A 24,047-nucleotide genomic window follows, 5' to 3' on the forward strand; every position below is an offset into this window, starting at 1 on the left:
TGGTTGGAGAGTTTGCAGGCGGAGGTGGCCTGTCGGGTAGCCTACTGACATGTTTCACAGGCGTAGATATGCTAGGTCTTGGAGCTGTGCCCGGAGCCACAGCAGTTGGTACTACAGATTGTGGCATGTAAGCTGATGGTTGGCGTAGTCCTACATCCGAGTCTATGGTGAGTCTCTTTGGTTTAACCTGCATTGGAATATATTTGCGTAAGAATTTCCTGTTCTGCAGAGTAACCTGTCTCGAACCATCACTGCGCACAACATATTGGTCAAACTGACGAACCTCCGCAACCACCCCTGTCTTGTCCCACTTGCGGGGAAATGGCCCAATTTGGTTTTGGAGGCGAACATGGTCTCCGACCGACAATGGTGGTAGTCTGTGGGTGTGCTCAGATAATCTCTCAGCACTTTGCATATGCCTGTTTCGTAATGCTTCTTCATGCGCAAGAGATGTGCTTTGCCAAGTTGGATGAGGTTTGTATCTCCCAGGTGGAATAGGGATGAAATCCCTAATTGATCAGCCAAATATGCACATGGCTGGAAAGAGTTTTGTGCCTCCGTCTGGTGTATTCCTGTACTGTAGCATAGTCCGTTGGAACGAGTTGGTGTCAATGTTACCAGACGAAGTTGTGTTGTCTATCAGAAGGCGCTTTACTGTCTTCACACCTACCTCTGCTCTGCAGTTGCTGTGAGAAAATGCTACTGAAGATAGTCTGTGATGCACGCTTCAGTCACTGAGGAACTGTCGTATGATTGTGGCTATGAATTCTGGGCCGCCATCAGATACGAGTTCATCAGGAATCCCGTAAGTCACAAAGATCCGTCTGAGGCAGGTCCACTGGCTCCAACAGCTGATTGTTCCACAATTGGCCAATTTGAATATCTGTCCACGACTACCAGGTAATGATGCCCCTGGTAGGTGAAATAATCTGCACAAATGCACTGGAATGGATAATCCGGGCTCATTGGTGGAACTGGTGGAGCACTTGGATTTGATGGCGTATTACGGTTGCATTGTTGACAGTTTGAACAAAGTGTAGATATGTCTGGAGTGATTCCTGGCCAAAATACGTATGTTTCGGCTCTAGCTGTCATGGATGTGACTCCCTGGTGAGCAGAATGCAGGGCATCCAGTACTTCTTGTCTGAGTGAAGGAGGGATCACTACACGATCCTTGTACAAGATGACCCCATTAACAATTGATAAGCTCTCACGGTATTGGAAATACTGCCTCAGTGGTTCTGGTACCTCATGGCGGTGCTCCGGTATGCCTTGCTCTATGAGGTCACTCAGCTGCAGCATACCTAGGTCACTGGCTGTGGCTGTACGGACTCTGTCCCAGGTCACTGACTTTAGGGATGTGACTGCAGCTGAGACTATGCCTTCATCTATGCTGCCTATCTGGTGGTGCTGAAGGTTGGGGTCAGTCTGATGACTGATCCCGGCATGTTTGTGATTGTGAACTTGTGCTATATCATCGGGTAGGACAAGCTTCTCTACATCACATGTTGGATGGCATGAGAGACAGTCTGTGGCATGATGTTTGACTCCGGGAATGTGGATCATTCGGAACATGTACCTTAGTATCTTTTCTTTCAAGTTTCTCAGGCGGGTGTTTGAGATGTCTTCAAGAGATCGATCACTAAATATCCTGAGTAGAGGTTTATGGTCAACAGTGATGATCAAGTCTCTGCAGCCTAGCACAAAATATCTGGCTTTGTCTAGGGAATCTGCCACTGCCAGTGCTTCACCCTCAATAGGTGCATAGCGGGACTCGGCTGGGTGGGTGAATCTACTGCCCACGAGTGTTATCTTCCATCCAGTTGGGCAGCAGAATGGTTCACTCTTGATACATGCACAGTGTTTTTGTAGTAGCCAAAATCATATTCTCGATTTGGATCAGTCTGTTGCCAAACATGTGGTTCTATCGGGGTCAAAGATGTAGACACCTTCTTCAATTTCTTCCACAATCTGAGCTTTTGACTCATCGAATAGTGTTTGGAAGTGTTCGTTCCATTGGAACGGAGTGCCTGGCTTCAAAAGATCATGAAACACTAACATGCGCTCTGCCATGCTGAATGCGTATGAGACTTGGTTCACCAAGCCAAACCATGATCGCACATTAGTGATGTCCTTCAGGGTTGGGAAGTCCATGATGGCTTGTAAATATCTATGACAGGGCCTGACGTCATTAAAAGTGATTTCAAAGCCTGCGAATTCGACCACATCTGCTCCAAAGACAAACTTTTCGGGGTTGAGCGTTATCTTGTTTGGAACATAAGTCACGATCTCATCATACCCTCTTCTGTAGCCATCACCTGAAGCTATGTAACCCTGTGGTGCCGTTTTTTATCGGTATCTCCCCCCCCTTTTATAAATGTGGTCAGATGTCGATTTTCTTTGCGTAGAGGGACACTGTAGTAGCCATTCCAAGCATCAAAGATTGTCTTTTTCTTGCCATTAGGCAACGATCGAGTTTGAAAAAATGGGAATGGTGTGTGATGTGTATCACAGGTGGCATGAGCATCGAGCGCCTGAAAGTCCACTGTACGTCTAGGCTGGCCATTTTTTTGCACATATCACCATTCGATGACACCATGTGACAGGTTCCCCGATGGGGACTGGTTCCAGAACACCTAGTCGTACATCTTGATCGAGGCCTTTTTTAACTGCGTCTCGCCAGTGTAGTGGGACAGGCACTGGTGTATGATGGACGCGAGGCTTAGCGTTGGGGTCGACCATAAGTTTCATTGGTGGTCCAACCATCAGAGGCAGCGGCTGATGTTCACATGTGTTGAATGTGCTAGACCTGTAGTAATACAGCAGGTACTCTTGTAGTTTTTAGCGATTCTCTTCTATTGGTGGGAATGGTGGAGCACTCGGAGGCGGGGGTGGTTGTTGGCGAAGAGGACAACCACATGGTGCTTTGTTCTCTCCTTGCACGGCTGCTGCATGATGTTGTGGAAGCCGTACTCTAGGAAAGTTGTCGCCAATGATTCTAAGATTCACACAAGCTTTTCTGCTAAGAAACAGTTTGTCTGACGAGTCTGTTACAGAGGTCAATTGCCTTGTCTCCACTTTAATACCGTTGATTGTGTATGAATATCTCAGTATCATGGCTCCGAGGATCTTGATTCCATCATTATTTGCTGTGCGCATACGCATTGTCACTGGAATAAGGTCCGATTTAGACAATCCAAGGCGGTGAACCACTTTTAGACTGGCAAGGCAGCTCTGGCATCCTGTGTGGCAGCCATATTTGCAGATACTGACGGAGCTGACAGCTCAATTCCGAAGGCTGAATAGTCCTCAAGAAGGGCTTGCAGTGATGTTCACAAATGGTTGAGGCTTTGAGTTTCTGCGTACTCATATGTCTGTCATGCTGTCGTAAACGTGATGATCTAGTGGGACACTTTGCTGTTGTCTCTTCTGCTTGTGAGTGTCAGTAGTGTTCGTGTTGTCATTCTGTGACTTAGAAGAGTTTAACGTGCACAATGAATCAAACACTGCACTTTCTTTGTCATAGTTTTGTGGCTTTGGTTGTGCTTGACGTTTTGGGTAGTTCTTGCTGCGGCAGACACTTTCAAGGTGATGTTCTCGATGGCAAAGTTCACACCGATGATCATAAGCAAGACACCGAGTCTTACGGATTTGTGCAACACTTCTCTCGCCATGGCCATGTTTACCACAGTAAGAGCACGTTACTTGATTGTCTGTGCTTGGTGTTTGCTTTGATTTTCTATATGAACTAGCCACCTCAACCGAATGTGAATCAAGTAGCCTTGATGCTGATCGTTTTCCTGCTTCCTTAGCTTCGACGAACTGGAATACTTCCTCTAGGGACATGTTTTGGTTCTTATCACCAAGCAGGTCTAATTGAATGTCAGGGTCTACAACACCTCGTGTGAGAACATCCCACATAATTGCGTCTGTGTAGTTCACTTTTGCGTCACGGTTAGGACAGTCAATAACAAATTTACAAATGTCCGCTTGTCCCCTGAGATGTGCGCCGAAGTTTCTGACTCGTCACGGTCTTGTCACATATTATGCAATGTTACACGGGCTACCATTGTGTTTTCTTCACGAACAGCCAGCTTACGAATGGCAGCCAAGATATCGTCCACCGATTTTTCAGCTAGTTTGCCACCTGTTGTCCTGGTGAGGTCTCTGCGAAGAGGTTCGTCACAACACTCGAGCAGCTGTATAACTTTGTCTTGACCGTTCAATTTTGTTGCAGTCATGTATTCTGTCCAGCGAGATAGAAAGTATGCCCAGTCCTCGCTTGTGCCAGCGGCGGTTACAATGGGTCGCTTGACTTTCTCCATTGTTGCAGTAACAGTCGGAGCAGATCTGTGAACAGCACTGTGAGCTGTGATGAGTGCTGCAACGATAACTGGATCCAGGTCGTCAGTGATGTAATCACAATCAGGGATTGGACACCGTACTGCAGGCATCGTTGCGATTGTCACTGTATCTTGATCATAAATAAGAGTCTGCTCTATTTGTCAATCTTTATTCATTGATTAAACAATGATCAAGATCTGAAAATAACAGAAACAGAAACTGCGATAAGTACACATGTGACTAATAAACAAATACGTATACATGTACCATAATTGTCTGATAATCCTATATTCTTCATAAATTTTGGTTTCGGTTTCGATTATAGCTGAAAGAAACTCAAGCTGATGCACCAAAGTCATATGGATATATTTTGTATTTTTGAAATCACAACTTTATAATATATAAAAGTCGATAGAACATTAAGTCTATAATGAATATACAATATCTGCAAGAATTAAAATATCGGGCATCCTTGCAAGTTTAGATAAATAATTTTGCAGTTTTAACAAGAGTTACAATAATATCAGAGCATCTCTATTTGCGCCATGAATACAAACATCAATATCAATTACATCGGAATGAGTTCCCTGTGGGATTGCCACAGGTCCCACTAATTGTTATTATATGCATCTCGTCTTTGTTGTTTTGTTTTTTACAGCAAAGCCAATCAATTTAATAACCCATCAAATTTATATAATTAAAATAAAATTTAAACATTCATAGAAGGAAGGCACATAATAGTTAACGAAGCCCAACACCCTCTTCATGTTAAAAATGGTTTTCTAAATAGTAAGAAATTTAGAAATTCATTTGTAACAATGGGAAGGGGGGGGCATTATTAATATTTTGTTCTTACATCATTTTCTCATTTTACCTACGAATCGCCTACTATTTTCAACTGTTTATGGAAAATTTCAAGTAACATGTTGCATACTAACAACGAACTGATATATTTTGGCTTTATTTAAAATCAAAATAAACCTTTTGTTGTCTTGAAATCAAATCAAAATAAACCTATTGTTATTAAAGTGTAAAGTCTCTAATAGACACCATATGGCCATTTATCAAATAGGTGTGAAAATCTTTTTAAAATTTTGATACTGAATAGGCAAGTGAACTCTAGAATGTTTACTTTGCTTACGATAAAAACTAATAAAAACAAATTAAATTAGGTTTGGAGAGTCTACGTCTGGGAATGGGTTTTCAAATGTGCTTGGAATAACAATTGCAACAGCCGTAAAGGATATCCTTGTGTCCAAAGAGGTGCTATGAAACTTTTATTATTTTAGAAGAAGCCGATGACAGACACCCCAATGTACAGCCGGTGCCAACGTAATTTGACCCCATACCCTTCCAAAGCATTTAAAACGTTTTAATAATCATATGACCCCCCCCCCCCTCAGGATGAGGGCATATAGACATTTTAGCGAATAGATGTGAAACGATTACAAAGCCAATAGGCAAGTTATCTCAACAAATGACCAATACTTAAATAAATTAAACTCTGCTAATCAATGTTATAACTGTTCTGTGGCCCTTCTCAGCCTTATGTTGTAAAAGAAACAACTTCTAATAAAAAAACAGTTTCTGCTTGCTTCATTTTTTATTTTAAAATTTTAAAGAATCGGTTTGGAATTGGAAATTAGACTATAATTTTTCTGATACAGATTCTGATACCCCCAAAAGTTCCGATTTTTCTGATTCCTGATTCCAATTAATCGTCCCAACCCTGATACATACATATATATATATACATTTATATATATATATATATATATATATATATATATATATATATATATACAGAAATAGATAAAGATATATATATATACATATATAGATATACATATATGCATATACATATATATACTTATACATATATTTACATATATATACAAATATATATATATATGCACACATATATACATGTATAAATATGTTTATATACATATATATGCATACATATATATACATATATATGAATACATATAGATATATATATGAATACATATAGATATATATATGAATACATATAGATATATATACGTATATATATATATATATATGTATATATATATATATATATAATTTAAAGGAGATTAGAATAATAGTCTAAAGAGCTAAGTGTATTTTAATGTAATAGTGAAATTACTAGTTTAATTAAAATACAGGAAATGCTCGTTGTAATTTAGATATATAATAAGCTCGATAGTTAAATGTCCTAGAGCTAATTCAATATTAAGTAATGTGATTTATAATTTAAAAATTAAAAAAAATTTTTTTTAATTTAAAAATCAAATTTTAATTAAATTAAAAATCAGTTTCATAAGAAGGAACAACAACAAAGTCAATTATCTGTACGATCGTTTCGGAAATCCGTGCTTTTTATTTGTGGTATACATGAAGTTATGTAGAACAATTATATATAGTTTTTTTGGTAGGCACGGTCTCCTCATCAGCAAATTTAGGAGGATTTCTATTGAATTGAAAAGACACCAAAAATAAACCTATCATTAAAAGTAAGGCAGATGAATCTGAAAAATTGAAGTAAAAGGTTTGGATTTAAAATTTATAAGAAAATTAGTATAGGTTAGAGATAGAAATGAGTGGAAAAAATATATATATATATATATATATTTTTTTTTTTTGAATTTACATAATAAATTTGATTTAAAAATATATAGATATAGTTACCTTTTAGTTTTTCTTTTTTTGAAATCAGGAACTGTATTTAAAGTAGTCATTTAGATGTTTGCTATAGCTTTTTATTTTATTGAATGATGAATTTTAAAAGGGCGACGCTCGTGCAGTAAATTGTTTCCGTTAGCGTATTTTGATTTTAAGACGCTACAGTTAATATATATAGAGAGAGAATATTTGTTTTGCAAGTTTTTAAGGGGAGATAATTGTCATGTGTTATTGGCTTTATTTATTATTTGATTTACGAGTCTAAGGGCGGTAATTGGTCTAACTTAATTTATTAAAAAAAAAAAAAAAAAAAAAAAAGTAATCTATTTTTACTAATGAGTAATTTTTAATGATTTAAGGTGGTTTATATTTATTAAATTTAAACCAACGTTTATGATTACATGATAGAAGCTCGTGTCTTGAATTTACTAGTTTGGTTGTGCTTTTTATATCTTCATATTTTAAAATTTTTAGGGTTTCTTTTGTACATAATGTACAAAATTTATCTTCTGGTTTATATGATTTGCAAGTCTCAATTATTTGCCATTTTAAGTTGAAAGAAATATTGCTATTTTTTAGTTGCCAAATATAGTTGGATAGAGTAGTTTGGTTTGATAGAGAGTTATTTTTAAAAGAATGTTTGTGCGTTGAAATTCTATGTTTTATTGGGCCAGATGTGGAACCAATATATATTACCTCTTGATTATTATGGTTATTTTCCGTTAGGTCTATTGTTGGATTATAATGTGATGGGTTGGTTAGTAATTGATCGGTAGATTGATTTAAGTTGGTGTTATTATTTAATCTGGTAGTTGAGTTATGGCTGTTGATAGGTTCTTGTATATTTGGAGTTTTTGATACTGTGCAGCTATAGATAACATTTTTAATTTTACATGAGCCTTGTAGGGGACATTTATTTTTTCTTCTACAGTTACAGTCCGATGTATTTTGTATAGTTGTATTTTGTAGTTTATTAATTTTCATATTATTAGAGCTAATTATTTTCTGATGAAGGTTAGGCATAGTAGAGTAAGAGACTTTAATTGTGTTCTTATTGAAAATCTTATTATATCTATGGGGGGCTTTAAAGTTCTTATCTAATATTTAAACCACGAAGTCTATTTTGTACTCTGTCAAGGCATGATAGGCTGTTTTTGGCAGCTCCTGCCCAGATATGGCAACAGTATTCCATCCTTGGCCGTACTTGGCTTTTATATAGATAGAGAATTGCATCAGTAGTGAGATATCTCCTGGAGCGGTAGAAGGATCCCACCATCTTTCCAGCGACCTTGGCAACAGACTTGATGTACGTGTTCCATTTCAGATCAGGAGTAAAGGTCAAACCCAGAAGCTTGTCAAAACACGGAGCCTCACCCAGACGAGAGCCGTCCATCACAATTGATGCCAGCTGGGGATCAGAGCGTTGATGATGTAAGGATAGGAGTTTGGTTTTGGATGCATTAAAGGTAACTAGCCACATCTTCCCCCACTGAACCACGCGCTCGAGATCAGAGGAGAGAGAATCAGAGAGAACTTTGTCATTTACAGCCTTTGATGTGTTGCCATAGATGGTCGTGTCATCAGCATAGATGTCAACGAATGATTTAAGTATGTGTTTAGGGAGGTCATTGATGTAGATCAGGAAGAGAGTTGGGCCCAGGATTGACCCCTGAGGGACTCCAGCATTTATATTGCAGGCCTCCGATTTTTGACCATCTACCACTACTCTTATGAGCCTATCGGAGAGAAATGATTTAATGATTGAGAAAACATTTCCAGTTATACCGTAGCTGGAAATCTTGTGAAGTAGACCCTTATGCCATACTGTTTCGAAGGCCTTTGATATGTCAAGAGCAATTGCCCTAGAAAGGAAGCCTTTGTCAAGAGATTCACTAATCCTGTGGGATATAACTGTCAGCACATCTGCGGTAGATCTTGCAGAGCGGAAACCATATTGTGTGTCACTAAGAAGGTTATTCCTGCTGAGGTGGTTGACTATTTCTCTATTTAATATGGATTCCAGCAACTTACTCATAACACAGAGAAGACTTATTGGTCTTCACATCCCTAGACTTATTGGTCTGTACTGAGAGGGAGATGACTTATCACCTGAATTCTTAAATACAGGGCAAACTGATGAGGTCTTCCAGGGGGTCGGAAAGCACTTCTCCTTAAGGCAGCGCTTAAATAGTTTCGTAAGTATGGGAGCAAGTTCTGGTTGAAGCTTTTTTAACACTATAATTCGGATGCCATCAGGGCCAGTAAGTCATAGATCTCACTTGAACAATTCAAACTTGAAGGAGGGCTATATAGAGATGATGCACTTTTCATAATGAATTCTACTAATAAAAATTATGTAAAAGCAATTAAAGCTCTACATAAATTATTTAAAAATTATGGACTTAGTATAAAAATCGACCCTAATAAAAAAATTGTTAATTTCTTAGACATAACCTTAAATCTTGAAAATTCTACCTTTGAACCATACCATAAACCTAACCAATCACTTCTATATGTCCACAATCAATCAAACCACCCTAAATCAATATTAAAATCAATAGTTCCCAATATCGCTCTAAGAATTTCTAGACTGTCTTCTACTAAATCAATATTTACCAAAAATGAAAAATACTATAATGAAGCCCTTAAAAACTCTGGATATAATTCACAAATTAAATTCATAAATGAAAATGATAGAAACATAAACTGCATTAAAAATAAACCTATTAAGAGCGTAATAACATATAATATGGCAATGTCTTCCCGTATACGAGTTAAGAAAAATAACCAGGAGACAAAAAAAGATAAAACCAAACTAAAAATATTAGATAATAATACAAATAAACAACAAACTAAAACCCGCAAACGTAAGAATAGACACAAGGAGATCCTATAGTTCAACCCCCCGTATTCCAAAAACCTAGAAACAAACATAGCTAGAGAATTTTTTAAAATATTAGATAAGAACTTTAAAGCCCCCCATAGATATAATAAGATTTTCAATAAGAACACAATTAAAGTCTCTTACTCTACTATGCCTAACCTTCATCAGAAAATAATTAGCTCTAATAATATGAAAATTAATAAACTACAAAATACAACTATACAAAATACATCGGACTGTAACTGTAGAAGAAAAAATAAATGTCCCCTACAAGGCTCATGTAAAATTAAAAATGTTATCTATAGCTGCACAGTATCAAAAACTCCAAATATACAAGAACCTATCAACAGCCATAACTCAACTACCAGATTAAATAATAACACCAACTTAAATCAATCTACCGATCAATTACTAACCAACCCATCACATTATAATCCAACAATAGACCTAACGGAAAATAACCATAATAATCAAGAGGTAATATATATTGGTTCCACATCTGGCCCAATAAAACATAGAATTTCAACGCACAAACATTCTTTTAAAAATAACTCTCTATCAAACCAAACTACTCTATCCAACTATATTTGGCAACTAAAAAATAGCAATATTTCTTTCAACTTAAAATGTATACCACAAATAAAAAGCACGGATTTCCGAAACGATCGTACAGATAATTGACTTTGTTGTTGTTCCTTCTTATGAAACTGATTTTTAATTTAATTAAAATTTGATTTTTAAATTTAAAAATTTTTTTTTTAATTTTTAAATTATAAATCACATTACTTAATATATATATATATATATATATATTTATATATATATATAAGCACAAGTAGTTAATAAAACATGTTGAAAAACACTTTGAAAAAGAGTTAAAAACATATTTAATTTTAAAGAGGAAACACTAAATAAGTGGATAGTCCTTAATCCGCAGAGTTTCAAATACTTTCTTTCTTATCAAAGGGTAGGATATAGCAAAATGCGGGATCAGATTTTGCTTGCAAAAGTATTTGGTGAAACTACAAGTAAGTCATAGATCTCACTTGATAACAAAAAGTGAAGCAGAGAGAATAGGCTGAATAAAAAAGTGATTTCATTTTTTTTTTTTTCATTTTTCTTAAACTTTTTCTTCTAGGGGGTGGGACATCCAACCAGATGTCTGACATTTACCCCTATTTTAGTGAATCCAACCAAGAGATCTTTTCAGGATTCTAGCCGTCCCTTTCAGTGCAATCGTTTGTATTTCACTTGCACTTGGTTCACCGGGTATGCTTGCTATGTACTTTTTAAAGTTCATTTTTATAAGCCCAGTTGCTCCTATAATGATTGGTATAATTGAAACGTCTTTTAGTTTCCAATTTCGTTTTCAAGTCCTTTATACTTTGTTATCTTTTCCCTCTCAGCTCTGTTAAGCCCTGTATCATTGGGTACACTGACCTCTATTATGGTGGCTTTTTTGTTTGCTCTGTCCCAAATCACTATATCTGGTTTAACAGCTGCGTTTTCAAGATATGTACCAGTCGGGATTATGTAGTCATAGTGAATGGTGTAGTTGTCATTCCCGACTGTTCGTTCGGGTATATGTTCCCAGGATCTTTTACTACACTGCATGTTGAGTTTCTTTCATATCTTCCAGTGAAGGTATTTGCAAACTCCGTTATGGCGATCTGTATAATAACCATCTCCAAGTAGGACCTTGCAACTAGAAATCAGGTGGCCCACACTTTCAACCTCAGTGCTACAGAACCTGCATTTATTATTGTTGCTTAGACCACTCATCTTTTTGAATGCGTTCGTCATGAGGTCCTGGTCTTGTGCAGCCAATATCAACCTCTCTTGGTCGTAATGGAGGGATCCTCTTTTGAGCCAGTCCAGGGAACCATCCCTATCGATATATTCTTGGGATAGTTCAGTCGGTAGATATTTTGCCCGTTTATGGTTGGTCCATTCTTCTGTTTTTTTTTTTTTTTTTTACACAGAGATCACCACTTATCAAGGCCCGGAAGCCACTCAGGGATAAGGGTTATTGCAAGTACATTACGTTAGTGAGGAGATTTGATGAAGTGTTTACTTAAGGGGGCGGTTCATTAGGAATTTGTTAACATTAGACTTGAAGACATCCAAGTTGTAGTCCGGAGGGAAGCAGGCAGACGGAACAGAGTTCCACAGGCGTGCAGTTCTAAGAAAGAAGCTTAGTTCATGAAATCCGCGTTTTGATTTAGGCACAGATATAGAGTGGGGGAAATTTTTCACAGTGGATTCAGCTAGACGGGTGTTTTTCGTGAAAGATTGGCGAGGGGGGACCAGGGATTGGAGTTCAGACGAGCACCTGCCATGAAAATAACGATAAAACAAGGATAGGCTTGCAACGTCTCTTCTGTGGGAGAGGGGTTGCAGGGTAGAGAAAAGGGCATCCCCCACTAAACCACGAAGTCTATTTTGTACTCTGTCAAGGCATGATAGGCTGTTTTTGGCAGCTCCTGCCCAGATATGGCAACAGTATTCCATCCTTGGCCGTACTTGGCTTTTATATAGATAGAGAATTGCATCAGTAGTGAGATATCTCCTGGAGCGGTAGAAGGATCCCACCATCTTTCCAGCGACCTTGGCAACAGACTTGATGTACGTGTTCCATTTCAGATCAGGAGTAAAGGTCAAACCCAGAAGCTTGTCAAAACACGGAGCCTCACCCAGACGAGAGCCGTCCATCACAATTGATGCCAGCTGGGGATCAGAGCGTTGATGATGTAAGGATAGGAGTTTGGTTTTGGATGCATTAAAGGTAACTAGCCACATCTTCCCCCACTGAACCACGCGCTCGAGATCAGAGGAGAGAGAATCAGAGAGAACTTTGTCATTTACAGCCTTTGATGTGTTGCCATAGATGGTCGTGTCATCAGCATAGATGTCAACGAATGATTTAAGTATGTGTTTAGGGAGGTCATTGATGTAGATCAGGAAGAGAGTTGGGCCCAGGATTGACCCCTGAGGGACTCCAGCATTTATATTGCAGGCCTCCGATTTTTGACCATCTACCACTACTCTTATGAGCCTATCGGAGAGAAATGATTTAATGATTGAGAAAACATTTCCAGTTATACCGTAGCTGGAAATCTTGTGAAGTAGACCCTTATGCCATACTGTTTCGAAAGCCTTTGATATGTCAAGAGCAATTGCCCTAGAAAGGAAGCCTTTGTCAAGAGATTCACTAATCCTGTGGGATATAACTGTCAGCACATCTGCGGTAGATCTTGCAGAGCGGAAACCATATTGTGTGTCACTAAGAAGGTTATTCCTGCTGAGGTGGTTGGCTATTTCTCTATTTAATATGGATTCCAGCAACTTACTCATAACACAGAGAAGACTTATTGGTCTGTACTGAGAGGGAGATGACTTATCACCTGAATTCTTAAATACAGGGCAAACTGATGAGGTCTTCCAGGGGGTCGGAAAGCACTTCTCCTTAAGGCAGCGCTTAAATAGTTTCGTAAGTATGGGAGCAAGTTCTGGTTGAAGCTTTTTTAACACTATAATTCGGATGCCATCAGGGCCAGTTGCTTTACTGGAATCTAGGTTTTTTATTAGCTTGGCGACCTCATGCACGGATATTTGTATGTTACCTAGCTTGTTCTGTGTTATAGGAGGAAATATGGGGAGTTGATGGCCTTCGTCGCATAGGGTAGAATTAGCTGCAAAGTTCTTTGCAAATAGTTTGGCCTTGTCTGACGCTGACGAGATGACCTCTGGTCCATTGATAATGGTTGGGATAGAACGCACACTTCTGTTCAGGATCCTATTTGTTATTTGCCAAAACTGGTGGGAACCAAGCCGCTGATCAGCTACTTTGGATTTAACAGACTGGGCATATAGCTCTCTTGCATTTTTTATTACTCTTTTACAGTGGTTGCTGGCAGTCCTGAAAGCAGCTTTAGTCTCAGTGCATCTATTACGTTGGTAGCTATGGAAAAAGTGATTTCTGTGCGCGATAGCAACAGCACATTCTGGGGAGAACCATGGCTGGCTGTTAGGTCTTTGTTGGAATTTTTTAGATGGTATGAATTGGTCTATGCCTACAATTAACCATTCGGTCAGATCTGATACTATAGAGGACACTTCCTTTTTAAACATGGAGTGCAGAGGTAAATCAGATATGAATGTACGGAAGCTATCCCAGTCAGCCATAGAGTATCGGTATACAGTACGGTGGAGGGGTACGTCTGGGGGCTTCTTACATTTCGTTTTTATCTTAACTGATACGACGGAGTGGTCGGAGGATCCTAGAGGAGAATGAACGGTACATGAACATAGCTCAGGGGACGTTGAGAGAAAAAGGTCTAAGAGGCTTGCATATTGATTGGGTGTATCGGGCACACGGGTGGGTTCGTGAACAATCTGAGTGAGGTCATAAGCAATGGCAAAATCATGACAAAACCTCCCTTCATCATCTGTCTTATTTGAATGGGTCAGCCATTCCACGTTATGGACGTTGAAGTCACCACAGATGTGGATGTTAGCCGAGGGATGTGAAGACAGTATGTGGTCTATTTTCTCAGATATGCTCTTAAAGATAGTAACTCCACTGTTATGGGGCCTATAGAAGGCAAATATAAATGCAGTGGTGTTAGCAAGTGCAACCCTGAAGCACATATAGGGTAAATTAGGATCTTCTCTAGAGATATCCCTGCCACATGGGAAGCCATCCTTAATGTAGGCACATATTCCATGCCCATGGCGATCTTGGGAGTCAGATTTAGCTGTTAAATTGGAGTATCCATTAATTATGAACTCATCTAGGGAAGTGGTCGGCCCTATTCCAGTTTCACATAGAAATAATATGTCCGGTTTCGTCTCTTGTAATTGGGTTTCAACCTCTGGAAGGTTGGAACGTAGACCCCTGTTTTAACACTATGGAACTGGCTAGTATATTTTTTCCGACTTTTCTGGGCTATGTCAGTGGCAGGCTTGTTTGGGTTCTCAGCATCATTTGTAAGGCAATCCTTTCCAAAATGAGTGGCAAGTTGTGTTATAGATGTTGTACTACTTGCTCGGTTCTCATAATGGTCTTTAATTTTCATTAGCTTTGGATTACAGGAACTTATTATATACTGACCTATGCTGATGATTGTGGCTCTGCGTTGATGATTGACTTCCGAGAGTCCCATACCTCCTTCTCGCCTGGGTAGGTACAAACGAGGCATGCACTGGTTTCGATAAATAACTCGGTACAAGGTTAACATTTTCCTTTGTGTCAAGCCAATTTATGTCTTTCTGAGGCCAGTCAATAATGCCAAAACTATATGTTAGTACTGGCATGGCAAGTTGGTTAATTGCTGTAACTTTGTTCTTGTTTGTGATTTCAGTTTTGCAGATTTTTCTTACTCGGCGTAAATATTCTTGGTTTAGTTTCTCTCTCATCTTGGAATGCTGGATGGACTCATTTTCATCAATGCCGAGGTATTTGTATGTTTCCTGTTCATCCAGTTCTCTGATTTCACTATTTTCATTGTACTGAATGTTTTCAGTAGATATCTTCTTGCCAGCTTTCAGAGTACACTTAGCACACTTATCCAGCCCGAGCTTCATTTTGATGTCATTAGAAAAAGTGTGGACAATTTTTAGTAGATGATCTAAATCCTTATCAGAGCTAGCATACAGCTTAAGATCATCCATGAAAAATAAATGATTTATTACCTTGGAGGATTCTCTTTGGCGGCTGTAGCTTAGATTATAAGCACCTTGGCAGTTCTTTAGGAGCTTACTTAGAGGATCAATTGCCAAGCAAAATAGTAGAGGAGATAAACTGTCTCCTTGGAAGATTCCTTTTTTGATTTTTATATTTGGAATGGATATCCTTCCCCCGCTATGGTTTAAGGTAATGGATGTTTGCCACTCCTTCATTTGGGCAGCTATAATTTCTCGTATGCTCAGGTGGATCTTGTATAATTCGAGACATTTTATTATCCACGAATGGGGTACACTATCAAATGCTTTCTGATAATCTATCCATGCCATATTTAGATGTCTTTTTCTTTTCCTGCAATCTTCCAAAATGGTCTTGTTGATGAGCAATTGATCTTTGGTGCCCAGGCAGTTTTTCTTGCATCCTGTTTGTTCCTCCTCAAGATAATCTCCGGATGAAAGATGGTCATAAATGCTGTCAGTGAATAGCTTGTAGGTCGTGGTTAGGCAGCATATTGGGCGATATTTGCTGGGGTTTTTAGTTTCTGTGCTTTTAACTATTAAGCTTGTATCGCCTTTTAATAGCCATGATGGTGTCGCTCCATAAGCTTTCAAGATTCTGGTGAAACATCTGCTATAATGATCATGCAATGCTGTTAGCTGTTTTAACCAGAAGTTAGATATGTTGTCGATGCCAGGTTTCTTGTGATTTGAAGCTTGTGCCAGCTTTGATCTTATTTTATCTGGCGTTATTTCTGGCTCTGGCATTTCTCTTTTATTTTTATTTGCATTAATAATATCCCCGATCCACTGGGCCTCTTTGTTATGTACTTCCTCTTTTTCAAATAAGGGTAATCGTCTAATTCCTGTTTACATGGGGGATCTTGGATTTTAATTTCTTCTCTTATTAGATTCCTGTAGAAAGTTCTGGGATTGTTCGCAAAAAGCTTATTCTGTGTCTTTGCATTAATCTTAGCCATGCGATGTTTAATTCTTTGGGCAATGGCTGGTATTTTGCCTTCCAGTTCCTTCACTATGTTTCCAATATTTTTACAATTTGTTTTAAATTTCACACAGATTCTTTTGACACTGTTTTTGAGTCTACCTTCCACTGTGGGATTCTTCATGAACTGCTTTTATTGGCTAAGTTCCTTTCTACAGGTGTTTATTTGTTTCAGCAGCTTGACTTTCCATTTTGGTGTTGCTTTGGTTACATTAGGTTTTTTGTTTCTATTTTGGTGTTTATTCAGAGGAAGTATTTTGTTGCTAGCGTACAGTCCAGCTGCATATGTAACGTTATTTAGCTGCCTAAGGTCTATTTCTTCTGGAACAAGCCTTATAAGAGCAATATTGACTTTGATGGTCAATGACTTAAAGAATCTTGAGGCTTGTATTTTAGGTAACCTAGGCCTTTCTTCCATGCTCATATTGTTGACTTTTTCTATTGTGTTACACAGTTCTTCTTCTATTCCCAATTGCTCATCATCTGGTTCTGGAAGCAAAACACAAGATGGAGTTTATCTTGGTGAGGGAGTTATTTCACATGTTGATGGGGATGAAGATGTGTAATCTGCTTTATAGTGACAGTGAAATGGTGGAGAGGATCCTGTAGGTATTTGGGTTTCTGATATGGAGTTATGCACTTCTGCTGGATTTTGCATTGTAAGGCTTATCTGTTGAGTAGTTACTGACAAATGTTGCACTGGTCTAAGGAGGTGGTGATGTTGCGGGCTCACATTTGCAGTCTCATCAAATTCGGTGGGATACAAAATAGGGTTGTCTATTGGATTAGCCTGTGTGTTCAGTAGAGCTGTTACTTCCTCTCTCATGTGTTTAAGTTCTTCCTCATTGAACACTCATTCTTTTAAAATATTATATTTTTGAGAGGTTATATTACAAGGTGGAGTATTCTTCTTCCATGGACAGAAATAGAAGAAAATTTCCCTCCAGGTTTCTGTCCTTTGCTTTTGTTTTGCATATTTTCTTTTCGCATACTCCATGGCCCAAATTAAAGTCCACTTTTCGTCCTTACTCCATCTGGACTTTAGTCTTTTCTCATTCTCCTCTTCCTGAATAGGGAGGTAATCATTTTCAGCATCTTTTAGGGCTTTATGCTTGATGCTATTTTCGTCTTCTTCTGTTATGTATCTCTTGATTTGTGATACAAGGGATCGCAGCTTAGCAACTGTTGTCTGCTTTTTTTCTTCAGGGAGGTCAGAATTCTTGATTTTCTCTTTTAGGATCTCATTCGAAGTTCTGCTCCATTTTTCAAACTTTGAATAATACCTTTTTTTGTGCAACTGTCCAGGGTTGGGTCTTTAGGCCTCTTCTGTTTCCTTTTTTTGTAGTTGCACATGATGGTTTGGGGCCAGGATCTAATTCACGATCTGTTGGCTGATCCAAGTGGACCTCTGTCATGGTAGTACCATTATCTGAGGTAAGAGGGTTCACACCTTCAAATACCTTTTCTCGTCTGGTGTGTGAACGAGTTAAGGGACCCTTTTTATCCTGGGTGACGGCCAGCCAGTATGGATTATTTTTGGTATTCATTTTCATTTAATTTCCTCATTGTCAGCGGCTTCTGATTTAATATTCAAAGCTGCCCTCTACAAATAGAGGGGTTTCCCCAATCCGCAACCTGGGAACGCTCTGTATGGCTTGAGGATACAGCACAACAGCTTGAGGATACAGCACAACAGCTTATTTCATGTGAATGGATAGTCTGGTGAAGGGTAAAGTACCCAATGACGGTAAAATCCAAAAATGCAGAATCCAAGAAAGTTAGTTAAATTTGCATTCGCACAAGTAAAATCCAAGGGAGTCACGTAATTGGAAAATGATCCAAAGTAATCCAAAAGGCAGAAATCCATGGAATAATTCACACACGGAAAAGGGAATGAATTCCAATAATATTATTAAAATAAAAATAAAATGTGATTTAAAAAAGAAATGTAAGAAATTTAAAACTCGACTGTCGGGGCGAGGCTTAATAAAGAAAAATGACTAAAGAAGAAGAAGAAAAAAATTGAATGGTGATTGAATTAATTTTAAAGTAGAAAAGCCAATATCAAAATGGCCCAGACAAGATGACGTTAAAAGGCGACAAAATTTAAAGCAAAAAAAGGGTCAACTGAAATGTACAAGTTATTACTTAAGAATTAAATTATCAGCAGGAGTTATTAAAAGACACCAAATGAAATGAAAAGAAAGATAAAATAAATATATGCACATGTATATGATAATTGCAACGTCTTATCAGACGAGTGCCACTCCCTCAGGCACTGAAAGTCCATGAGCCGAAAATGACTAGTCCTGCCGGCAAAATTCACACGCTCAAACAGACATGACACTGAAGACGGTCACTAGTATACATACATATATTTACATTCACGCATACATACATATATACACATACATACACATACACACATACATATAACACACATATATGCATACATACATACACAATGCATAATACACATACATATACATACATAAACATACACAAGACGGTCAATTGCATACATACATATATATATAAATGCAAATATACACATATACACATACATATCTGTATACATATATACATATATACATACACAATGCATAGTACACATGCATACACATACATATACATGCACACACGCATACATACACATGTACATACATATAAATACACACACATATACGAATACATACACACATATACATACATATACACATATGCACATATATATATACATACACTTACCTACATATATGTACACATACATGAGTATGCACTCATACACATACATACATACATACACATATACATGCATACATATACATACATATACACATGCATATATACACATACACACACATGCATATATGCACATACACACACATACATATATACACATACATACAAACAATATATATATACACATATACATACACACACATACATATATACATACATATACACATATACATACATATACACATAGATTTACACACATATACATACACCTATGCATACATAGATACATATAATGATGGCAGATCAATTATTACATGCTTCCAGCATTTCAGGCCTACATGCGTCACAACTTTTCCATGGCTGAGGGAGTATCTACACACAGATAATGTTACAGAGTTTTAGTTTTGTACGACAGCTAAATCTCTCTCTCTCAGTTCAAAATGTTGACATCCAGCAACAAGCAAGAGCAAGATAGCCAGCAACAAGTCAAACTGCAGACCAGCTTAATGCGGGTACTGGTCTCCTGCTTTATGTTTTTTTTTTTTTTTTTAAATCTAAAATTGGCTTCTCCTAGAGGGGTTGCCTTCACCACGGCTTACAGGAGCCCTCTCCACTCCACATACACAATAAACACATGCGTACATACAGATGTACGCCAACATATGTATGCATGTGCACACACATGCAGCCATAATCACGTAGAGACCCACAAATACGCACACACATACATATGCCTATACATACGTACACACACATATACATGTAAAATACACATAAAGGAACAATCCAAAAGTCATGCATAGTAAGTGATCAGTAGCTGGACCGTTTTTGTCCCTTTTCCTTCCTGATCTTTTTCCTCCTTCTTTTTATTTTTTTAATAAAAACTTTGTTTTAGACTCACACATATACAGTACATGATAATGATGATGATGATGTTGACAAATTCACACATAATTTTCCAAATAACTCAACGTACAAATCGACGAAAAACAACAGTTCAATTGATATGAATTATAGTCCAGTCAAATTGTGGCTGAACCTCAAACAAAGGTTTTTAAATTGCATTGTGGGCAAGAATATCTCCTCTTTCAGATAAATAAAAGTTTACCAAAATTGACATTGCGGAAAGGGGTCAACGACCGCCATCTTTAAAGGGTCCCCTCCTATTCTAGTTTCTCTCTCTCAACTCAAATGTTTCACATGTCACTGAGCATGATCAACCCAACACTGATGCAGAAGAGTCATTTCATCAAAATGAAGACCTTAAAGAAGCTCAGGGGCTATTGATAGGTCTCCTTGGTGGGACTGAGAGATTGGATAATGTTCTGTCTTCAGAGTCTGTAACCAGGATTACCCAGAAAATCAACCATGTGAAGGATGCGATGGTTGAGCAGCGAACAGCAAAATTGTGGATTCAATACCTTGATATGGTGAAGAGCCTGCAACTGTTTATCAAAGCAGAGCGCACCGAGAACTGGGAATTGCACCTTGACGCTGTTAGGAAAATGCTGCCAATATTCGCTGCAGCAGGACACATCCTATATGCAAAGTTGGCGTATCTGTATTTGCAACAAATGGAGGGTCTGCCAAAAACCCACCCTGAAGTATACCAGAAATTTTCGGAAGGATTCCATGTGATTAGACGGAGTGATCGCTACTGGGCTGGCTTGTCAACGGATCTGGTTATTGAACAGGTGCTAATGAAAAGCCTGAAGACGTCTGGAGGCCTTACTCATGGCAGAGGAATGGATGAAATTCAACGATTGGTTTGGGCGCTATCACTGCCAGCATACGCGGAAATCAAGTTTACAATGCAAGAACTAGCAGGCATTCATTATGGCACTAGTGACCAGCATCAGGAGGCTACTTCAGCAAGAAAAGAGCGTGATGTGAGGGATACATGGAAGGTCCTTGCGTTTCTCCAGACATTACCCTTTCACGGAAGATTCGTCCATTCACAGCATTTCAAGTGGAGTAACTGGAGACAAAAAGGTGAATGTGGACAGAGTAAACTCCATAGGAGAGGCAATCATAGCTTCAATGGCCGGAGAAAATGTACAAGAGTACACTTTTAAAAAAAAGGATCAAGCAATTACACTTGGATCAAAAGTTTCACTCAGCAAAGATGAAACTGTTGAGAATGATCCACAACTCCTATTCCAGAGACTGTGTGTGCTATCTATAAATGAACCCTCAACCTAGGAGCAGCAAGAACATTTTCAATATGAGCTGTGTGGTTACCCACCTGCTCTTTTTGATTATTTTGGATTACTGCGACAGGCAAAAAAATCTGCTTTGGCGTATGCTATATGGGAACTGACTTCTCATGTACAATCAGGTCCACAGTCATCAGATCCACAGTATCTCTTAGATGGTGGAGCACTACTTCAGCGTCTCCCTTGGCAAAAAGGTCGCACATTTAATGAGATCTGTGACCAATACTGTAGATATGTCACAAATAGATATGGAAAAGCATGTGTTGTCTTTGATGGATATGAAAGTGCCCCATCCATTAAGGACTCGACTCACCGACGCCGAGCAGGAGGGTTTGTTGGAGTTAATGTGTCACTGACTCCTTTCATGGTGTTCAAATTAAAAAAGGATGTTTTCCTTGCTAATCGACAAAACAAACAATTGTTTATCAACTTGCTGGGAAAGAGTTTGAAGGAAGCAGGTTGTAAAGTAATCCATGCATCTGGACACGCTGAAGACTACTCTAGAACTGGCACAGACAGGAGAAACCATTTTGATAGCAGATGACACTGACCTATTGGTCCTTCTATGTTATCATACCAATAGCGATGATATTTACAACATCTTTTTTACGCCACAACCAAAAGCTAGTGAAAAAAGAGTGAAAGTCTGGAACATCAAAGAGGTGAGGAAATCATTGGGAGATGCGGTCTGTTCCAACATTCTTTTCATTCATGCACTACTGGGTTGTGATTCTACATCCAGTGTTCACGGAATTGGGAAGGCAGTATCCCTCCAAAAGGTGATAAACAATAGAAACTTCCTCGAACTGGCTGAAGTGTTTGGCAAAGACAGCAGTGCAGAAGAGGTTATTGAAGCTGGGGAGAAGGCTTTAGTGTGCCTATACAATGGTAATGATGGGGAAAACATCAATCATCTTCGACTGAGGCGCTTTAAGGAAAAGGTTGCAAATAGCTCAAAGTATGTTGAGGCCAAATCATTGCCACCGACAAGAGCAGCTACGAAATTCCACAGCCTTCGAGTTTACTTCCAAATTCAGGAATGGAAAGGTAGAAACCAACTAAAACCTGACGAGTGGGGATGGACACTTTCAGGTGGTAAATTAAAACCAGTTAAGACTGACTTACCACCTGGCCCTGTAAATTTGTTGGCTATAATTAGGTGTAACTGTACTTCAGGGTGTACTACAGGAAGATGCAGTTGCAGGAAACATGGCATTCACTGTTCAAACTTGTGTGGATATTGCAAAGGCCTCCATTGCACCAACTCATCACAGCCAGATCATCATCATCATCATCATCATCATGAAGAAGAAGAAGTGGTGACCTTTGACTAGTTCTTGACAAGAAATGTTCTTTGGTCCGTTCATAAACTTGTTCTGTGTAATTTAATAAAGGTTTTTTGTCAGCAAAAATGATTATTTTTGTAATTAATTGTTTTAATGGACATACTTGTCAGGAATTTTATGCATCGAAATTTTAATACTGTTAGGTTGAATTTTAACCCTTTAGACTCAGGCCAATATATCGGCCTTGGCGATTTAGCAAAAAAGATGACACAGACGATATTTTGTCCTTTTACATTATGGTAATTGTTAATTTTGCGTATCATCCTTTTCGCTAGTTATCGCATTTTACGACAGGGCCCAAATGATTTAAAAGTGGCGGCCGTTGACCCCTTTCCCCAAGGCTAATTTTGGTAAACTTTTTTTATATGAAAGAAGAGATATTCCTGCCCACAATGCAAGTTAAAAACCTTTGTTAGCAATTTGTTTGAGGCTCAGCCACAACACCAAAGACTGGACTATACAGTAATTGAGTTAAGAGAGGAAGACTAGAATCGGAGGAACCCTTTAAATATGGCGGCCGTTGACCCCTTTATCCAAGGTTAATTTTAATAAAAATTTTTTTATGGGAGAGAGAGTTTGCTCAGACTTGACCAGTACCACAGCCTACAGGCGCCAGGTTTATGACCACCAGAATATTAAAATAATTTATTGCTTGTTTTCGGCCAGGGACGGCAAGCAGGTGCGGCTAATAAAAAAAATAATACTTACAGTAATTGAGACTAGAATCGGAGGGACCCTTTAAAGATGGCGTCCGTTGACCCCTTTCTCCAAGGTTAATTTTAATAAACTTTTTTTTATCTGAAAGAGGAGTTATTCCTGCCCACAATGCAATTTAAAAACCTCTGTTAGCAATTTATATGAGGTTGAGACAAAAAAAAACCCAGCTAGATTGACTGGACTAGTATCAAATAATCTAAAAGGGTTGATATGCCGTAAACCAAAATCAAATCAAACCAAACCTATGAGTTTATAATTATATTCAACTTCATGAAAACTGTTGATTTATCAAATTTCACATTGATATATTTGTTATTTTTGAAGATATCCTTACAATAATTGAGTTGAGAGAGGGAAACTAGAATCGGGGGGACCCTTTAAAGATGGCGGTCGTTGACCCCTTTCCGCAATGTTAATTTTGGTAA

The 24,047-nt window shown here is 38.3% G+C and overlaps 1 protein-coding gene across 1 annotated transcript in view; it reads right to left on the minus strand.

The window, feature by feature from the left end:
- Nucleotides 1–783: 783 nt before the first annotated feature.
- LOC145283794 (uncharacterized) overlaps nucleotides 784–24,047 on the minus strand; it is a 76,908-nt gene continuing 53,644 nt past the window's right edge. Inside the window, exon 2 of the mRNA XM_080132874.1 lies at nucleotides 784–4,541. Coding sequence (XP_079989000.1) covers nucleotides 811–1,575 — 765 coding nt within the window. The 5' untranslated portion in view covers nucleotides 1,576–4,541 and the 3' untranslated portion in view covers nucleotides 784–810. The remainder of the gene's footprint in view (nucleotides 4,542–24,047) is intronic.

This window comes from Euprymna scolopes, chromosome 8, assembly GCF_053919585.1.
Source record: "Euprymna scolopes isolate OS-2025 chromosome 8, ASM5391958v1, whole genome shotgun sequence".
Lineage (NCBI taxonomy): Eukaryota > Metazoa > Mollusca > Cephalopoda > Sepiida > Sepiolidae > Euprymna > Euprymna scolopes.